Genomic DNA, 19,552 nt, shown 5'->3' with positions numbered 1-19,552 from the left:
TCTTGACCCATCAACTCTCTTACATGGTGCATTTCCCTCTATAAATGCTGAAGCTACTTGCTCTTGTTGGCACCATATTAACAAGCTCAGCTCTGAGTTTTCTTGCTTGCTTGCTTCCGTTCATCCATCAATCAAAGCTTTCTGTTGCAATTTTTTTGAAGTCTCAATGGGTTTTCGTCTTCCTCACATCTTTGCTTTTCTCACTGTAAAGCTTTGTAACTTTGATTTGTTTTCATTTTTCATGTCTGCTAATTTAATTTTCTCATCTCATACGTACTAATGGGAGTTCAAAATGTTGCAGCTCACACTGGTGGCAAGCCACGCTGCTCTACCACCTCAGCTTTACTGGAACTCTGTCTTGCCAAACACTCAAATGCCAAAATCCATCAGTGAACTTCTCCAGCCTGGTTAGTACTTAGAATCCCATACAAGCTCGTATATTTTGTGTTAATTATTCTGTAAGTGATTTGATCCTTTGTCATGGTAAATTATTGTAAAAGAGGAAGGGAGGGGAGTGGCTTAAAAGGAATACTTCATTAAAATCGGATTCTCTAGCTTCCACAGAACATTAATTTTTAGTTACATGTACTGTTTTTTAAAATTGTTACATATATATATATATCAATAAAAGGCACAATAAAAAAAGTCATGCCAAATTGACCAGGATAGAATTGTGTAAACTGTTATTGGCACTTTAAAAAAAGGGAGTTTCACTAAAACACCCAAAATGGAGGTTGAAATTATAAAAAAACCCAACACCCAAAACACTTTATAAACACACTCAGAACTCATCATTACACATACTCAACACTCATTTATAAACACACCCAAAAAGTTGACTTTGAAGTTGATTTTGGGTGTGTTTCTATGTTTAAATAGTACTTGGGTTTTTTTATAAATACATGTTTAGGATTGGATTTATTTATAAATTTGTATTAAATATTAAAAAAATCATTTAGCACTTCTCTCCGTGCAATTTTTCCCTCATGATTTTACAGGGGAGGGGTGCGTAACGATTTTTGTATGTGCTAATGATAACTCCCTGTAAAACCTTTTATATATGATCTGAAAATTTTAAGAAACAAGTCTCAGTTCTAACTAAATTTCACTCATCTTCTCACTTGTTCTCCATTTATGTGGTTAAATTTTGTAGACTTTGCTGAAGAAAAGGGCACGACTGTCGGCGTTGGGAAGGGAGGGGTGAATGTCCAAGCCGGGAAAGGGAAGCCAGGTGGCGGCACCAACGTGAATGTCGGAGGCAAAGGCGGTGGTGTCGGGGTGACCACCGGGAAGTCTGGAGGAGGAACCAACGTTGGTGTTGGCAAAGGAGGAGTGTCTGTCAACACAGGGCGCAAGGGCAAGCCTGTGTATGTTGGAGTGAAGCCAGGAGGAAACCCTTTCATCTACCGATATGCAGCCACTGAGACTCAGCTACATGAAAATCGAAACGCAGCTATTTTCTTCTTGGAGAAGGACATACGTCCTGGCACAAGCATGACCTTGACGTTCTCTGGAAACCCAAACACCGCGCCTTTCGTGCCACGCGAAACAGCGGATTCCATCCCCTTCTCGTCCAACAAGCTGCCAGAGATTTTCAGCCAGTTTTCGGTGAAGCCAGAGTCTGTGGAAGCTGATATAATAAAAGGGACAATTGAAGAGTGTGAGAGCTCAGGCATCAGAGGAGAGGAGAAGTATTGTGCTACCTCTTTGGAGTCAATGGTTGACTTCAGCACTTCCAAGCTTGGAGGAAACATTCAAGCAATCTCAACAGAGGCAGAGAAAGGAGCCACATTGCAGAAGTACACAATTACCACTGGAGTGAAGAAGCTGGCAGCTGATAAATCAGTTGTGTGCCACAAGCAGACCTATCCTTATGCTGTTTTCTACTGCCATGCAACAAAAACAACAAGAGCTTATGTGGTGCCTCTGAAGGGTGCTGATGGTTTGGAGGCTAAAGCAGTAGCAGTTTGCCATACAGACACATCAGAGTGGAACCCAAAGCATTTGGCCTTCCAAGTGCTAAAAGTTAAGCCAGGAACCGTTCCCGTCTGCCATTTCCTTCCGAAAGATCACATTGTCTGGGTTCCAAAGAAATCTACATGATTTTTTGAACCCAGATATGATCAGTTCTACATATATGATCACCTTAGCATAGTTTGAGTGCCAAACAGTTTGAAATTAAACCGATCGAATCTATCCGATTACTTCTCGTCACTATGTATTTCAGCAACCTACATATATACTCATAAAGCATGCTGTAGTGGACATGTTCTACTTTCAGTTAATAGATAATATGATTTGGCCTTCTGTTGCTACTTGTGTTCTGCTTATAATTTTATCCCTGAATCAGAAATTAAATGCTCCATTTTAAATAGAATAAAATTCAGGCTACTACATCAAACATCTCAGGGTACATTACCAGCTATATATAACGAAAATCAAACGTCTCAGAAATTAAATGCTCCATTTGTGAGCAGGAGACGTATTATTCATTTATTATTATAAATCACAACATGAAAATTATGTTCTTTTACACAAATTCGAAACGAAAATTGAAGAAGTTGAGAGATTAGCTTGCTTCATCACTACAACAATACGGACACTAAGATGGAATAGACCCACCAATATGCCCAACGTCCCTGCTGCAATATGATGAGAGGCTATTCCTCCCGGAACAAAAGGATCAAAACCCTCCACACCCCATGCTGGATTTACGGATTGTACCCTTCCGGTTAGTCCTTAAGGATTGGACACCCATATTCCAAAACCATACAATCCTGTTACATGAAATGCACCAAAACTTGGTTTATGATTCACTCAATTCTTTAATTTTCCGATCCAAAACAAGGAAGAATAAAGGACCAAAAAAGAAAAAGAAAAAGAAAAAGAAAAAGAAGCAGGTAACTCGAAACCAAATTATTATAAAAGAAAAATTTCGTTGCAATCAATATAGTAATAATAAGTAATATAATGATTTCTAACTATATTTATAATTAAGAATGGGCATAGATGACACTAAACCGACAGCGGAACCTCTTAAATTTGCCGTCTCTGTTTACAAGACGACAGTCTTCTATATAGGTGTGAAAGTGTTGGGTGTTTAGGTTTTAGAAAACACATTCATATGAAGTTGACGGTTTTAATTGGACCGTCATCTAAGTTAAATGCGGAACTTCAATTTTTAGCAAACAGGCTATCAAAAGGACAAAAGAAATCGAATACGAGAACAAACCATTTTTCATTAAGTTAGACCCGCTGGCAAAAGGGTTGATTGTAAGAAAGGAATGATTGTAAGAACGGGATGATTGTCGTATTTTTATGGAAGAGAAGTACAACGTTGTGCGACATTAGATGGGTATAGAACATGGTGGGTCAGGCTAATTTGCTAGCTTTCTACTTATTAGCTGCACTGCTCTTTCGTTGATTAGAAGGCTTACATGCCTATTTATATGCAAGGTTGCCAACATGCCCTGCAGCCTTGTCATATCGACTTGGACATATCAATCTGCCAACCCACTATCACGAACTCCTACACAATTTCAGCACATGTGGGTATCTTCTAGTTTCTATAAATCTCAAATGTGCCACTTGCTGTTGCTTACCATATGAGCTAGCCCTGGTTTTCTTGTTTCTTTCTACTGGAGTGTTTTTTTTCCCTATGGCAAAAGTTGAGGCATGATGGAGTTTCGTCTCTCCCACATCTTTGCTTTTCTCACAGTAAGCTCTGTAATTAATTTGAGTTTTCCCTATGATTTTAGTGAAGTCACATATACTGCTGATTTCAATTTCTTTATTTCTTACAATGAGAGTTCAAATGTACAGCTCATACTGGTAGAAAGGGTGAACCATGCTGCTTTACCGCCACCTCAACTTTACTTGTTGAACTCCTTCCTGCTAGACACACCAATCTCCAAAGCTCTCAGTGGTTAGTTCAGTGAGCTCCTCTTCAACTATTTTACTGTTGACTTTTGTATCCATTTTTGTACATACCTTCTCAATTTGTATTTACAACCTTAGTTCAATGAGCCCCTGTTTGGCCGGTTGTTTTAAACCCCCGACACCTTGTTTCGTAGCCACATGTTCTAATCCTCTGAGCTACATACTCCACCTCGTCTTCACTGGATCTGTTCTTTGGAGTACCCTAAAAAAGGAACATTTCATCTCCCGAACCTCCTTCAACCATTTTACTGATGGCCAAATTTTGCACTACTCATCGTCCTTGCAGTTCGTTTTTCTCTTGCATTTTCATTCGTGTAGTTTAATTTGGTTCCCCTGCTAATAATCAGTTGTTCACTTACAAGTGGGATGCAAGCTGAAAAACTCATGTTTGGTTACAACCAAGTGCTAAGGCCCAAAAACTCATGTCGGTTACATCCAAGATGCTGTGGCTGACAATCAGATCGACCCAACCCGAGTAATTTTCTTCGTAGAGAAGGACGTACATACCGGCACAACTATGAAATATCGCTTAGCCGGAAATTCAAGTAGGGTGCCTTTAATGTCCCGCAAAACTGCAGAAGCGATCCCCTTCTCATCCAGTAAACTGCCAGAAATTCTCAACCAGTAATCAGTGAAACCAGGGTCTGTGGAAGCCGCTATAGTTAAGGAAACCATTCAACATTGTGAACGTCCAGCAGCTAGAGGAGAAGAAAACTACTGTGCCACCTCTTTGGAGTCGATGATTGTGTTGAAAAAGTAATGCATATTTATGTAACCACACAATTCTAGAAAACTTACAAACTAGATGATGGAATGTCGGCAACACAAAAAAAAAAAATATGCAGAGAATATTTGTTAAATTTAATAGACACTTTAAGATTATAGAAAAATCTAGAAAAAATTAGAAAACTCAAGAAAATTCACTAACTTCGACAAAGTCTAGCTTGAAGAGATGATTAGAAAAGTCCTAATAAAAATATTGTAATAAAGTAATAATATTATAAAGTAGTGGCTAGGAGAAGAAGCCAAGTCCACCGACTTGGACAATGGCGGCAGCTTAAGTGTATAAATAGATGTAGTCTCTTGTACAAAGCTAAGAGAGAGAAGAGGCCAATAAGCCAAAAGGCCAATAAGCCTAGCAAACAGTTTCTAGTTGTTGAAGGCCATAAGCCTAGTCCTCTATAAAGCCTTGTACCCGTCTATTGTTGAATAAATAAAATCACTCTTTTGTTCTCTAAAAGCCCAACAATATTCTAAATGAAGCCACACGCTTGTGGCTAGAGAAAAGATAACAAGTCGGCGGGACTAAAGCATGGCGGCAAGCCTCAACTATAAATAGACATGCAATGTAATCTAGCAAAGTGGAGTCGACAAAAAGAACTCCCAAACCAGATGTGGAGTGAACCAATAAACTCCCGAACTAAATGTGGAGTAAACAAGCCAACTCCCAAACTATATGATAGCTATAAGAGAGCTACCCAAAACTAGTTTAAGGGAGCCAACAAGAGAGTCTCCCAAACTAAGTTATGTGGAGGAGCCAATAAGCTCACCAAGCTAAGAGAGAGTGTGATGGCCAATAAGCCACAAGCTATGAAGAAGGCCAATTAGCCTACATCTATGTACTATTTTGTGAAACCCCATATTTTTAAAATATGTATATCAATATTTCATAAAATTAAATATTTATAATTATTAGTTTTCAAAACTATATAATTGATAATATATATATATATAAGTTGTATGGCAAGCTACGTGAATCTAGCCATTAACTAGTATAGCCTATCAAATCTTATTGCATGGCTTTAACTATATCAATTCATTTCAACCTTATTTAATATTTATTATTATATATATATATATATATATATATATATAAACACACTTTACAAAAGCATTTAGAAAGGTTTTTATTTGCTTACTAAGCTTTCTGTTAAAGATTGACGTGTTGCAAATATGGAGTCCTCAAAACCAATTAAAGCATGAGGTGGGAGATGTTGGCATGAGGTGTAAGCACAATAGGTATTCTTATATATATAAACTTAATTGGAGAGTGCTCACTAAGCACTCTACAAAGCCAACACATAAGGCTATTTGGGGTGGCAGATTATTTTCAAGCCACCCAAGTAGTCAAGCAATCTGTAGGCTAGTTATGTGGCACAATATTAAGCTTTCATCTATATCTTTGCCGACTCTAGCTTGCTATAAATAGCACATGTCACGACCCGACTCCCCTAGCACGATATTGTCCGTTTTGGGCCCCCTCTCTGCTCTCACGGTTTTGTTTCTGGGAGCTCATGAGCAACTTCCCAGTGGGTCACCCATCTTGGGATTGCTCTAGTCCCCAACTCGCTTAACTTCGGAGTTCCTAAGAATCCGAAGCCGTGAGCTCCCAAAAGGCCTCGTGCTAGGAAGAGAAGTGCCCACACATTTAAGCACTTCACCTTTCCCTCATCGAGCGATGTGGGATTGCTCACCGTTCTTGTTTCCCCAAGACACGAGTCTTACAATCCACCCCCCTTGGGGCCCAGCGTCCTCGCTGGCACACTTCGGTCGGTCCGCTCTGATACTATTTTGTCACGACCCGACTCCTAGCACGATATTGTCCGCTTTGGGCCCCCCTCTCTGTCCTCACGGTTTTGTTTCTTGGAGCTCACGAGCAACTTCCCAGTGGGTCACCTATCCTGGGATTGCTCTAGCCCCCAACTCGCTTAACTTTGAAGTTCCTAAGAATCCGAAGCCAGTGAGCTCCCAAAAGGCCTCGTGCTAGGAAGAGAAGTGCCCACACATTTAAGCACTTCACCTTTCCCTCCCCGAGCGATGTGGGATTGCTCACCGTTCTTGTTTCCCCAAGACACGGGTCTTACATCACAACCTAATAGTTCTTGTATCATAGGTTCTTCAGTTGCGTTAGTTTCCTAAAAATCGTAGACAAAGAAAAAAAGAGTGAGAACTAAAGTGTGGTGAGATTTTGGAGAAGCACAAAGTGTTTGGACTAGCAACTGGGAGTTATACAATAGCTTTGGATTTGAGGTAGGGTTTTTCTTGGGGAAGCTTTACATAAATTGATTTAATTAAATACTGTGAACACTATATTATGCTTGGTAATATTATTTGATTATTATTCTTGATATTGAGTGTTTACATATTGTCAATTATCATTATCATTTGATTAATATTGACATGTTCATATGTTATCGGTGGTGGTTGGAATTCTTGGGTTGATAAAAAAATTATGGAAAAGAGGGTAATGGGTAGGTTCTTTTGTGTAGTTGAGTCTGACCATTGTAAGGATCAAGTTCAGGCGAGCCCGTGTGCACAGTAGATTAGGAAATCAACGGTGTAATTATCAATTGGGTGATTTGGGCTTGGAGATCAATGATGTAAATAAGATGACTAGCAAAAGGGGATTTATGGGATAACTGAGATGAGTGTTAGTTTATATAATGGGGCATTCGGAATCACAATGGTAAAATGCATGGTATGTGACATGCAGATTTACTTGCCCTATTATATAGATTAACGGGTTAAGAAAAATTGAAGTTCATTCATGCATTGCATAAACTGTACATTATAAATCTCACTAATCACATAAGACATAGGACCCCTGCTAAGCATGTAGTGCTCACCCATTATTGAATCTATTGTAGGTTTTGAATCTGAAGTTTAGTTTGTGACGAGGAAACAAGAAGAACGAGTTGTGGATAGTTTTGAATGTTTTGTTGAAAGTTTGTTACTTTCTTGTTATTTTGCTTGTAAAATTACAATGTAAATTACATTGGTTTAAATAAAAGTTTATGTTCAATCTTCGTGTTTCTTGATATTTAATTAAGGTACACTTTCTTCTGCTTGTCGTACCATTGTTAATCGTGTGCGTGCCTCTAGTACTCTAGTCAAGGGTCATATGTCGAATAACGTGAGTGACTTGTGTACTATTCATTCCTTTGGGGTGCGCTGTAAACCCAATCCCAATCCCAAAATTATTGAGGTTACATGGCATCCCCCACGCATTGGTTCGGTCAAAATTAATACTGATAACACTCCCAAAACTGACTCTGGTAAAGCAGGTAGTGGTAGTGTGTTTCGGGGCATTTTGCTCCAATTTAGATGTCATTAGTGCAGTACGTGCTAAATTTTTAGATGTCATCAAGGCCATTAAGCTTGCTTGGCTTCATGCTTGGCTTCATGCTTGGATTGAAACTGATTCATTATTAGTTACTCAATTCTTTTGCTCTCCTCATTTGGTCCCTTGGCACCTGCGGGTTGATTAGCAGAATTTCTTGCATCGTCTCTAGCACATGTTGTTTAAGATTTCTCATATATTTTGCAAGGGTAATCATGGAGCTGACACTTTGGCAAATCACGGTGCTCTAGGCTCTGGTTTCACATGGTGGGACACTGCACCTTCATTTATTTTGTCCTTTTGTCATCGGGACTAGTTGGGCATGCTCGGTTACCATTTTACTTAGTCTCTTTTTGTTTATTTTTTTATTTTATAGTTTTGGTTTCTTGGGTCCGCATATTGATGTGCGCCCCTTATGTTGGTCTTTTTTTTCTGCAGGGATTTGGTTTGGTCCCTTTATTATTCTTGTTTTCTTTACATGTTTCTTTTCTATTAATAAAATTATGATAAAAGGAATGGGTGGGGAGCTCCCGGAATTTATTGGTCCCTTATTTGAGGGTTGTGGATGTTTGTGCATCCAATGACCGATACTAAGGAGCTAATCTCACCTAATCTCTTGTTCTATTATTTTTTTTTTTTAAAAGAATACTACCACCTCTTACTACGAATCCATACATCTTTGTTTGAAACTGTTGTTCTAGTTGGCAAAGAGATTTCAAAGATCACTATCTTGCATTTTTGTTACAACAAGTAAGAAATAATCTTTGCCTCTCACATTCTTTCATAGTTAGTAAAATACGGAATGGGAAAAATACCTACGTGATTTATTCAGAAAATTTTGGCAAGTTACAACTGAAAAGTTCGGCCACTATATAATATTTTAATATATATAATTTTTATTCAATAATATGTGAAAATTTTATGTGTATTATTGAAAATTTTGTAAAAAACATGTGTATTATTAAACATGAAAAATACATACATACGTGTACAATGTGTATTGTATGTTTGCTTTTAAAAAAAATATGGACGTGTATGGAAAACGGAATTATTATTGAAAGATACATACTTACATGTATAATACAAGTATTAAATGGGAAAATGCATGCTAAATTCTTTACATGGGAAATAAATAAAAAATTAAAAGGGGATAATAGCATAATAGTAATGGATAATGCTCTAAACTACTCTTATTGATAAAGAAAAATCAGGGAATTTTTTTTTATTAAAAAAAAAGAGTAAAGCCGTGCGGCTATTCTCGTTACATTATTTAAGTCTTACAGCCGCACGGCTGTACCTATTATTTAAAAGGTATAGCGGCGCGGCTATACTATTTATTAGTGAAAAAAAAAAAAGGAGAGAGAACTCCGCCTAGCCCGCCTAGCGATTTTTCAAAACTTGACTTTCTTCATCGTCTGCGTTTTTACGCAATAGATTTTTATGAGTACAATGAGTTAGATCATGAGAAATTTGCAACAGAACCTAAACATATTGACAAACAAGATTTGGGAAGTTTTGGCTGGGAAAAGAAAATTTCAAGAATACTATTTGTGTTGGGTTTACGTTAAATGTTTTCATGTCAAAAATAGAGAGCATCCCTCCTGTTGCTGATATGAGATATGAATCATTCAAAATAGGACATAGCCTCTTCAGGGTTGGTGCCGGGAAGGTCATTGTTCATCAGCTCTAAGCCACTCCTTGGTTTCCATAAATTAGGGTGAACCTTGGGAGTTTGGGTAATCACTACAATTTTTTTTAGTATCCATTTTGGGTCCATATTGCCTGAATTGTGAAGCAATTGGCAATTCTGGTAGGTTGGTGCCACAAGAAAAGCCCTGAAGGATGTCCTTGCTGTCGGTATCGGTGGCAGCTTCTTAGGTCTTCTTCAAACAGGTCCTCTTAAAATATGAGTATGGCCACGCGGCCATACAGTATAGCCGCGCGGCTATACCATCCGCCTAGCCCCATTTTTCGAAAGTTGAATGGCGTTTTTTTATTAGATTTATTTTTTACTGGCGGGTCTGGCATCTCTGCAAATACATCAAGCTAGGGTTTTAGCGACTCACGTTTAACAACAACGTAAAGGTTAGCTCTTCCCAACAATTTACTCTGTTTTTTATGTGCATTCTTTATGCTGTGACTTAGAGTGCTTTCGTTTGAAATTTCTCAAATTGTCGATAGGTCTGAACAAGTAGTCGAGTTGTTAAAATTGGAGCTTTGTGATAAATATTGGGCTCTTTCTATTGAATAAGTCCATGTTTCATCTGAATTTCTATTGAAGCTGAGAAATTGCAATTGAAAATCAGTATTTTCCATTTTCTGTTTTGGTTTATGTTATGTTTGGTTGCTAGGAAGCTGATGATGAACAAATATTCTCTTACCTAAATATTCAGTTTCATGTTTCTTTTGTTGTATTGATTAGTTTAGTTACAAACTGAGTTGGTCTGGTTAACTGACACAAAAGGAGTATGCTGCTTTCTGGGGCTCCAATTGTTGAGTCATCTCTTCTTTTGAATTTTTTCTTTTTAAATTTCATTTTTGTCAATTCTCAGTAATGTAATCTGGTTGAAATGCAGCTTTTGGATCCATAAGATGGGCAAAAAGAGTAAATAAAAAACTCCCAGAGAGATGCAAGATAATACAGCTGCTGTAGAAGAGGAAAAACCCTCATCTTTGGCCAAAAGAATGCTGAATCATTAGTTGAGATTCAGTTCAGGTTTACCTTATATTTTGGTTTAAATTTATGTTTCAATTACTGGGCATATGAAGCCTCATCTGATCCTATTTTCTGCAACAGGAACACTTGGAGAGCAATAAGGGTGATCCTGAGTTACTTGTTTACATTCCGTGAGTATCCACTTGTTGTTTTGTGTGTTATCTTCAGGACATGAGTTAAAGAATGCATAAACATGAAATGGATGGGGACAGGGAGGTCCGTTGGTTGACTATTTGTACCCATTTTTCCATATGTTCATTCAATTTCAATGGTAACATGTTTTGTTAGATGTCCATAGTCGGATCTGTATGGGAGTATGGGATTGGATGAATATAGTGTTTTCTAATTAATGTTGTCTACGCCACAATGCAGGCTGCATCCCTCAAAGAAAAGATTAACTGAACGTTTGGTAAACCTTTGGTCGAGTATAATGTGGATAAATATGGAATTAAAATGCTAATTTGAACACTTTTTATTTGCAATTAGAGAGAAGTGTTCCCTATTTTGAAACAAAATTTGTTTTTATGAACTACCAGTAGAAAAATAGCTAGTTGGCGTCTCCTATTTAAAATTAGGATGCCCAAATTTCTGACCTTTAACTGTCTGAAATCACAAAAAACTTATATTTGATAGCTTTATAGGATTTATGGTAAAGATGAGACCAGCTTATTTCTGAAACCATTATCATGTGATTCTTCTGCATTCTGTTTTTCTTTTTATGGGTGGTGCCTTCAGATAAACAGCACAAAAAATAGATCAGTGCTTCATGTAGCCCTTCATGCTCCAAGGGATGCAGTTATACAGAGTGATGGGAAAAATGTGGTCCCAGATGTTTGGAAAGTTCTGGACAAGAACCAAAAAATTTCTGAGAGTATTCAAAGTGGATTTTGGGTAATTAATCACTACAATTTTTTTCAGTATTCATTTTGGGTCCATATTGCCTGAATTGTGAAGTAATTGGCAATTCTGGTAGGTTGGTGCCACAGGAAAAGCCCTGAAGGATGTCATTGCTGTTGGTATCGGTGGCAGCTTCTTAGGTCCTCTTCAAACAGGTTTAGATGATGCTTTCCATTTTGTCAATTTATAACTCTATTTTGCAGTCTTGTGTACTATTTAGTGTGATTTTCCTTGTGAAAATGATTAAGCTTGCTTTGGAATAAACACTGGGTTGTGTTCACTGGTTTGATTATATTATTTAAGGCGTATAGCCGCGCGGCTATACTGTTTTATATTTACAGAATACAGCCGTTCGGCCATACATTCAAGATTATAGCCGCGCGGCTATACTATTTGTTATTAAAAAAAGGAGATCCGCCTAGCCCGCCTAGGCGGCCGATTTTTCGAAAACTTGAATGGCGTTTTTTTTTTTGGATTTTTTTTTTCTGGCGGGTTTGGCATCTCTGCAAATACATCAAGCTAGGGTTTTAGCGACTATATTGAAGACATCAAATCAGGTTGAGAGGAAAAATGTGAGGGAGAAGAAATTTTTTGAAGTTGCTCATAACTTCGACTCCAGTTCTTCAATTAACTGCATCTAGAATATTGGTTTTGATCATTATTTCATCCCTTTCAATCATATTTCAATGCATGCAGATGCTGAAGAACTGTTCAACGAGCATAAAGATCAATTTTCTCCGATATGAGCAGTCGAGTGAGTGCAAAACTATGAGGGACAACAACATAGGTTATGCGTCTGCGGCAGCAAAGGTATTGGGTTATCTTTAATTTATCTTAGAGATTCAATCCCACTCGAGCCTAAACTTATAACTAGTGATCCCGATCAATCCTCAGAGACATATTATTTATTTATAATCACAACATGAAAATTATGCCATTTAAATCAAACAAGTTGCTGAGAGGTTACCTTGCTACACAAATCCATGGCATCGGCGTGAATCATGATATCAGAAGAGGGGTGAGACTGGTTCAAGTGAAAATCGATTTACAAGCATTTGAATACCATAACAGGGGTTGGTCAGAACTTAAAAAAAAGAAAAGAAAAAGAAATATGACAAAATTACCCGGTGAAACCGATAAGCTTAGCTCACGCAGAGTGTAAGGTTTTGTCAGGAGGTCGAGAAGTTTGAGAACGCAATCCGTGCTAAATGAGAGAGCTGAATCGAAAGAGATGAGAGTGATGCAAAATGAAGAAAGTGTGATAGAAACTGAGTTGAAAGAAAAAGAGAATGCAGGAACCAAAAGGGAAATCAGGAGCCTGCCCAGTGGGATAATATGGTGTGGATTGGCACGTGAGAGATTAGGAAATGGCTCTCAAGGTCAAGGTGGAGAGGAAAGGGTCTTGTTTGGCTGTCCGATCACGTCTCCTGTGTAGTCTCAAAAGAAAAGAAATTCTTTGGGTTGGAGGTGGAATTAGCAACGACCGGGTGAAAGTCCAAATACTAGGAGTCCTCTTTTCTTGTGAGAGTAGTCGCACGAGTGATGATGTAATCAGATTGCGTCACACATTGTCAAAGTGTGGAGCATCACTGAAAAGGAAATCCTCTAGATTGAGAATGGGAACATCATTAGAGTGGAACTATCATGTGACATTATAGTAGTATAAATGTAACACGTGTTAAAATTTAATGATTAGTTTTTAATTTTTTAAACATATCACATCCTTATTGGTTTGTTTTGTCACGTATCCTTTTACGTTAAAAAATAGTTACGTGTAAGTTTTTGTCATCTAAGTGTGACGTAACAGTTTAAAAAAGAAAAGAAAAAAGAAAGTATGATGGTAATGCTAAATGCTTGAGAATGAGAATCACTTGAGTGATGTAATCGAATCACGTTACGAATGATGTTATTGAATCACGTATTGTCAAAGTGGGAGTATTATAGATTAGGGGATCCTCTTGATTGAGGATGGCATTATCATTGGACTAGGTGGAACCCAAATGCAGGAATCCTCTTTTTGTTTGAAAATGGTTGCACGAATGACTTGACGAGATTGCACGAGTGATGTAACCAGATCTCGTCACTCAAGATTGTCTTGTCAAAGTGGGAGTGTCACAGAAAAAGGATCCTCTGAATTGGGAGAGCGATTAGCATTGGACTGGTGGAACCCAAGTGCAGGAGTCCTCTCTTTTCTGAAAATGGTCGCACGGATGACGTGATGAGATTGTGCCGCCAAAGAATTTCTAGTCAAAGTGGGACTATTATGTTACAGTGTAGTAGTATAAAGGTGACATGTTAAAATTTAATGATTAGTTCTTATTTCTTGAACATAATACATCCTTAATTGCTTGCTTTGTCACGCTATTGTGCTACATTACAGAAATAGTTACGTATAAGTTTTGTCATCAAAGTTAAATCAGAAATCGTCCTTGTCTGCCATTTTCTTCCGAGGGTGATATTGCTTGAGATCCAAACTAGAAACCTACGCTATTTGAATCCACAGCTCTTTCCATTGTAGCAGTTTGAAAATCGGACCCTTTGTGCTTGTAGTTGTAAGAAGAATCCCATAAGAATTAATGCCATGAGAATGGACTGTTACTCATTAGCAATAAAGACGTGAAAGAAAACAGTATAGAATTAATATGTGTTAACTCCTTGACGACACTAGACTAGATAAGTGTATTATTAATTAATATTCCTAATTTAAGTAATGTATGTTTTCAAATATAATTAACCAACATTAATGAAAATCCCTAATTTAAGGACTGCATGCTTTTGTATTTATAATTAAATCCAAATTGTCATAAGTCATAACCCAACTTCTTTCCATGGAAAGCATTGCTTGTATAAACCAGAAATATAAAGTGAATTTCCCTGGATGTATAAAATATTTAGAGTGCTGCTAAACGAACCCTAAAATTAACTGAGTACACCTTATGATCCAAGTACACCCTAATGTTTAAATTAAAATGTAAAATTAATTAAGTACACCATATTTAACTACCAAAAATACCCATGGTATACCCTCTTTAATTTTTAATTTTTTAAAGTATTTAAAATAAAAAATTACAGTAAAATAATAATAAAATAATAATTTAACAAAAAACTCTCTCTCCTGCTTCTTCTTCTTCTTTTTTTTTCTTGTGATACCACCACCTGGAATTGCAGTTCTCCACCACAACGACAACCATGGGTTTTTTAGAAACATCTGAAGTGGGATTGGGATTAGATTGTTGCATTTGAGAATTGGGTTTTAATGAGTTGCCTTTGGAGTTGAAGGAGAAATGGTGACTAGGGTTGTTGAGGGGTTGGGGTGACGTAGAGAATAGGGTCTCAAGGGAGTTGAGATCTGCTGTCCCCAAATTCCCTATCTCCTCCTGTCCTTTATCTAAAATTTTGACACGTCTCTCCACCTTTAACAATACACAAACACTGTTAACTTGTATAGAAAATAATGTAAAATATCAATAGGCATTTTGAACGCATCTTCTCCCTCAACCATGGCAGTCACAGACTCTCCTAGCCTCCAACCTCGCAGCGGAAGTAAAATCTATCACCCATCTCTCCTACCTTCAACCTCGCGGCGGAGAACTCTTTGGGTGTAGGTTTCCAATATTTCAGCATGAACTGGTTTGTGTTATTGATTGTTTAAGTTTTATGCATACAAGAATCAACTTGGATCAATACACTTCTCCTGGATTCCGTGTTGTTTGTTAAAAATTAAGTCAATTTGTTTGAAGGCATGGATTCAAAGCAATGGATACCAATATTATTTTATCTTTTTTGGTCATTTTATATTAGGGTAAATTAGTAATTCAATAAATAGTTTGGTAGTGGAGTGTACTCAGTTAATTTTAGGTTTCGTTTAGCAATACTCAATATTTATCATCAGAACATTTTGAAAAGAAAAGCTGCAAATTGTGAGCATAGACCCATGGAATCAGCATGAACCATATGATAGCAGAAGAGTTGGTTAGAACTTAAAAAAAACTCAGAAAGATGAGAGATTACCAGTGAAATCGAAAAGTTTACCTCATGCAGAGTGTAGTGAGACTTTGTCAGAAGGTCGAGAAATTTGAGAAAGCAATCGGTGCTAAATGAGAGAGCTAAATCCAAAGTGATCAGAGTTTTGCACTGAGGAGAAAGTGAGATAGAAGAAACTGATGAGTTGAGAGTAAAGGAGGATTAGGAGGCTGCCCAGCGGGATATTAAGGTGTGGATTGGCAAATGAAAGATTAGTAAATGCATGTCTATGTGGAGAAGGTCTTGGTCCGGCGGTTCGATCACGATATACTGCATTTTCACAAGACAAATAAGGATCCTCTGGATTTGGGGTGGAATCAGTTTAAGGCCGGGTGAAACCCCAATACACGAGTCTTCCTTTTTTGTGAGAATAGTCGCATGGATGATGTGTTCGGAGTGCGCAGTCACATACTTTCTCATCAAAGTGGGAATGTCACATCAGATTATGCGGCGAAAGACTTTCTTGTCAAAATGAGGCTTTCACATCAGAATGTGTCGCCAAAGACTTTCTTGTCAAAGTGCAACTGCCACATCAGAATGCATTGTGAAAGACTTTCTCGTCAAAATAAGACTATCATGTGACTAGATGCTATACATGTTAAAGATTAGCTTTTGTTTCTTGAACATTTCCAATTTTTAATTGAATAGCAAAATAACTATATATAAGTTTTTGTTGTCGTCAAAATGTAACGCATTAAGTCAAATATTATGATGCGCTAATTCTAGATGCTTGAGAATGATAAATATTTCAATCGGGCAAAACTATAGAATTGTATTTGTGGACTTAGAAGATTAATCATCTAATATGGGCGGCTGTACTTTCCTTTTACTTTTCTTTATAGATTGAATACAGGATCCACTCTTTATGTATTAGCTTGGAGGGGAGATTATGCTGCAAAGCGTATGAAGGAAAATATTGGGGGCTTTATTATATAAGGACAAACAGGAGGGGATAAGATAAAATGGTACAGCATCTCCAAATAAGAACAAGCATGTCCAGTTATTATGACTATGTCATTCTCCAATAGTGACATTGACCATGTCCTTCTCCAATAGTGACATTGACCATGTCCGTCTTCGACAACGACATTGACCGTGGGAGCATTTTTTTTGCTAAATTGGTCTCTAATGGAGTTTTCTATTCACTTTTGTGCACTTGACATAAAAAGATGAATTGCGAGTAAAAACATAAAATAGAATGAAGCAATGAAAGATGGACAATATTGTTCAAGAGTGACATCCATGAAGTTGCGTTTAAAGTAGACCGGCATAACAATTTGATTCCTCCACTCACACCGAAAAATAATATTTTTAATTATTTATATTAATTTAACAATTCAAGGTAAGAAAGGGACTTTAAAATCACTTTCTCAAAATATTGTTCAATTTACTAAATAGAAGCAAACTGGACCACACGCTATATCTTGCATTGTATTGCTAGTCAGCACAATACCTCAAGACATAAACTAACTCCACTCCAAGTTTTGACACCCCCCAGTTCACCAAAAAAAAAGATTAGTTTTGACTTCCTCTCTTATCTACAACTGTTGAAGCTAACACTGGTGGTTAGGGCAAGCCATGTTGGTGCTTTACCTTTGCCACCTCAACAATCACGTATATTTACATTAGTGGCCCCTCCAATCACGTATATGGTATGTGAAATTTGTTAAACTAGTTTAAAAATCAATTCAAAGGCTTTGTGTTGCTACTTCTGTTCTGCTCGTAAGCACCCTATTTATAAGCACTCCATTTTTATCTCCGTATCAAAATTAAATGCTCCATTTCAAAACAAAAACTTCTGGCCACTGCATGCTCTCCATTTTTCCCACAAAAAAAAGAAAGAAAGAACAAAATTTCAAGCCACATCATACATTGTGGTGTCATCGACAAGCAAATGGGCGGGGCTGGAAGTCTTACACCTAATCACGACAAGTATTGCAAGTTGAGATCCCCATCTACTATAAAGCTTGAAGCCCCATGCCATGTTGTTTACCAAACGATCAGCTGGATCTGAGTTTCTTCTTGTTAATTCCATCGATCCAATAGCTTTTCTGTTGCATACTTGAGTTTCTTAAATGGAGTTCTGCCTCTCACACATAATTGTTTTTCTCACCGTAAGCTCTGTGTTTTAAAAATTCTCTATGAATTTCAGTATTTTTTTTTTCATACTAATGATAGTTCAACTTCAACTGTTGCAGCTCACACTGTTGGCGAGGGCAAGCTATGCTGCTGCTGCCAGAGACCCAACGCAAAGAAGTTTCTTCTTGGAGAAGGAAATGCAACCCGGCACAACCATGAAATATAGCTTAGGTAGAAATATAAATGGGGAATGTTTCCTGCCCCTAAAAATTGCTCAATCGATCCCCTTCTCTTCAGCTAAACTGCCAGAAGTTCTCAACAAATTTTCTATGGAGCCAACGTCCGTGGAAGCCGCTGTAATTCAGGAAACCATTCAAGATTGTGAAAGTGGAACCCTTAATGGAGAGGACAGATATTGCGCCACCTCCTTGGAGTCAATGGCTGACTTCGCCATGTCCAAGCTGGGAAGAAACGTTCAAGCATTCTCGACAGAGGTCGAAAAGGGAGCCACCCCGCAGAAGTACACAGTAAAGCCTGGCGTGAAGAAGGTGAACGATGGTGGCAATTTCATTTTGTGTCACAAGCTGACCGACGAGAATGCTGTCTTCTTTTGCCACACATTTGGACAAACTAGGGCTTATGTGGTGCCTCTAAAGGGTGCTGACAGGACGACCGCTAGCGCAGTAGCAATCTGCCACCTGGACACATCTGCATGGAACCCCAAGAATCATCCCTTACAAGAGGTCAAAGTTAAGCCAAGAACCGTCCCTGTGTGTCATTATCTTCCCCAGGGTCATATTGCTTGGGTTCCAAAATAGAAAGAAATGTCCCCTTAGCCTTTGTGGTTCTAATTGTAAAAGAATCCCATAAGAGGGCTAGCTACTTGTATGAGCTCAAATATAAATAAGAAGCAATAAGAATGCCCTAAGAATATGGGGTTGTTTTCCCTTTTTTCTTTAATATTTTAATTTTTTTTGAATTTCCCATTCAAACTAATCTTTTCTTACCTGAAACACTTTATTTTTCTATAAATAAAATCTGATTTTTTTTAGGGAGCTTTAGTTTTAAAACACAATATAGTTTACTAATTTGGAAGATAGGAATAAAATTTCATCTAATTAGCATAAGGCCAAAGACCAAAATGTAGTATCTAATTTTACAAAAATATCATTAAAAAATATCAAAATTACACACAATGCCACTCATTCTAATACAAGCATACTATGCCACATGTCCATATCTAGCCAACCGCCACCATTGGCTGGCCACCTGCCTCCGTCGGCCGGCCACCATCGCAGGCAAGCCACCCGCCAGAAGAAAACAAATTATATAACACAGAGCTACTCATAGGCCAGTAGTGGCCATGGCCCCTTATAGTTTCAAATGCACATGTGGACAATAACATGCCACTGCATATAAATATGCACACATATTTACATTAGTGGCCCCTCCAATCATGTATATGGTATGTGAAATTTGTTAAACTTTGTAAACCACGTATTCACCTTATACGTATTGTGACTCGAATCTAGGTAAGGGCTTGGGCTTGTACCTGGCCCCTGAGGAGGAGTTGCTTTTTGGAAGAAACCTGCACATTTAGGAAAGTATTAGTATAAGAGCGAATTGGGGTTGATCTCAGTTGAGCCCCCTCCGATGGTTAAGTCAGAAGCTGTTTGGTGGTGGAGTAATGGATGTAGGGTTTACCAATTGAGAATATTTATTACCCTTGTCTAGAGATAGGTGAGGGGTATTTATAGGGGGGAGAAGGAGAGACAAAG

At 37.8% G+C, this 19,552-nt stretch overlaps 2 protein-coding genes and 2 long non-coding RNA genes across 6 annotated transcripts; all 4 read left to right on the top strand.

Annotated features, from left to right (window-relative positions):
- The first annotated feature begins 43 nt into the window (after positions 1-43).
- RD22 (BURP domain-containing protein) lies at positions 44-2,315 on the top strand. The gene is made up of 3 exons (XM_008221799.2): positions 44-205; positions 302-407; positions 1,154-2,315. The coding sequence occupies exons 1-3, from the start codon at positions 167-169 to the stop codon at positions 2,101-2,103; spliced, it is 1,095 nt and encodes a 364-aa protein (XP_008220021.2). The 5' UTR covers positions 44-166; the 3' UTR covers positions 2,104-2,315.
- Positions 2,316-3,557: 1,242 nt separating this feature from the next.
- LOC103320167 (uncharacterized) lies at positions 3,558-5,179 on the top strand. 2 transcript variants are annotated; one of them, XR_513319.2, is made up of 3 exons: positions 3,558-3,717; positions 3,823-3,925; positions 4,302-5,179. It is a non-coding gene; the product is annotated as an uncharacterized LOC103320167 (long non-coding RNA). The 2 variants fall into 2 exon arrangements; XR_016123678.1 differs by having other exon boundaries at positions 4,287-5,179.
- Positions 5,180-10,063: 4,884 nt separating this feature from the next.
- Positions 10,064-13,384, top strand: LOC148919583 (uncharacterized). 2 transcript variants are annotated; one of them, XR_016123680.1, is made up of 6 exons: positions 10,064-10,144; positions 10,636-10,775; positions 10,857-10,906; positions 11,511-11,666; positions 11,749-11,827; positions 12,369-13,384. It is a non-coding gene; the product is annotated as an uncharacterized LOC148919583 (long non-coding RNA). The 2 variants fall into 2 exon arrangements; XR_016123679.1 differs by having other exon boundaries at positions 11,749-13,384.
- Positions 13,385-17,770: 4,386 nt separating this feature from the next.
- Positions 17,771-18,592, top strand: LOC103320166 (BURP domain-containing protein 3-like). The gene is made up of 2 exons (XM_008221798.2): positions 17,771-17,809; positions 17,894-18,592. Exons 1-2 carry the CDS (start codon positions 17,771-17,773, stop codon positions 18,590-18,592), a joined length of 738 nt encoding a protein of 245 aa, XP_008220020.2.
- The last annotated feature ends 960 nt before the right edge of the window (positions 18,593-19,552 follow it).

Source organism: Prunus mume, linkage group LG2 (genome assembly GCF_029339155.1).
Source record: "Prunus mume cultivar Tortuosa linkage group LG2, ASM2933915v1, whole genome shotgun sequence".
Lineage (NCBI taxonomy): Eukaryota > Viridiplantae > Streptophyta > Magnoliopsida > Rosales > Rosaceae > Prunus > Prunus mume.
Note: the sequence above shows the minus strand (reverse complement) of the source record. Positions and strands in the feature narration are given on the sequence as shown.

Coding starts and splice junctions, on each gene's coding strand:
- RD22 (XM_008221799.2), top strand. CDS start 167: ATGGGTTTTCGTCTTCCTCACATCTTTGCTTTTCTCACT. Junction 206..301: donor ACATCTTTGCTTTTCTCACT/GTAAAGCTTTGT, acceptor AAAATGTTGCAG/CTCACACTGGTGGCAAGCCA. Junction 408..1,153: donor CAGTGAACTTCTCCAGCCTG/GTTAGTACTTAG, acceptor TAAATTTTGTAG/ACTTTGCTGAAGAAAAGGGC.
- LOC103320166 (XM_008221798.2), top strand. CDS start 17,771: ATGGAGTTCTGCCTCTCACACATAATTGTTTTTCTCACC. Junction 17,810..17,893: donor ACATAATTGTTTTTCTCACC/GTAAGCTCTGTG, acceptor CAACTGTTGCAG/CTCACACTGTTGGCGAGGGC.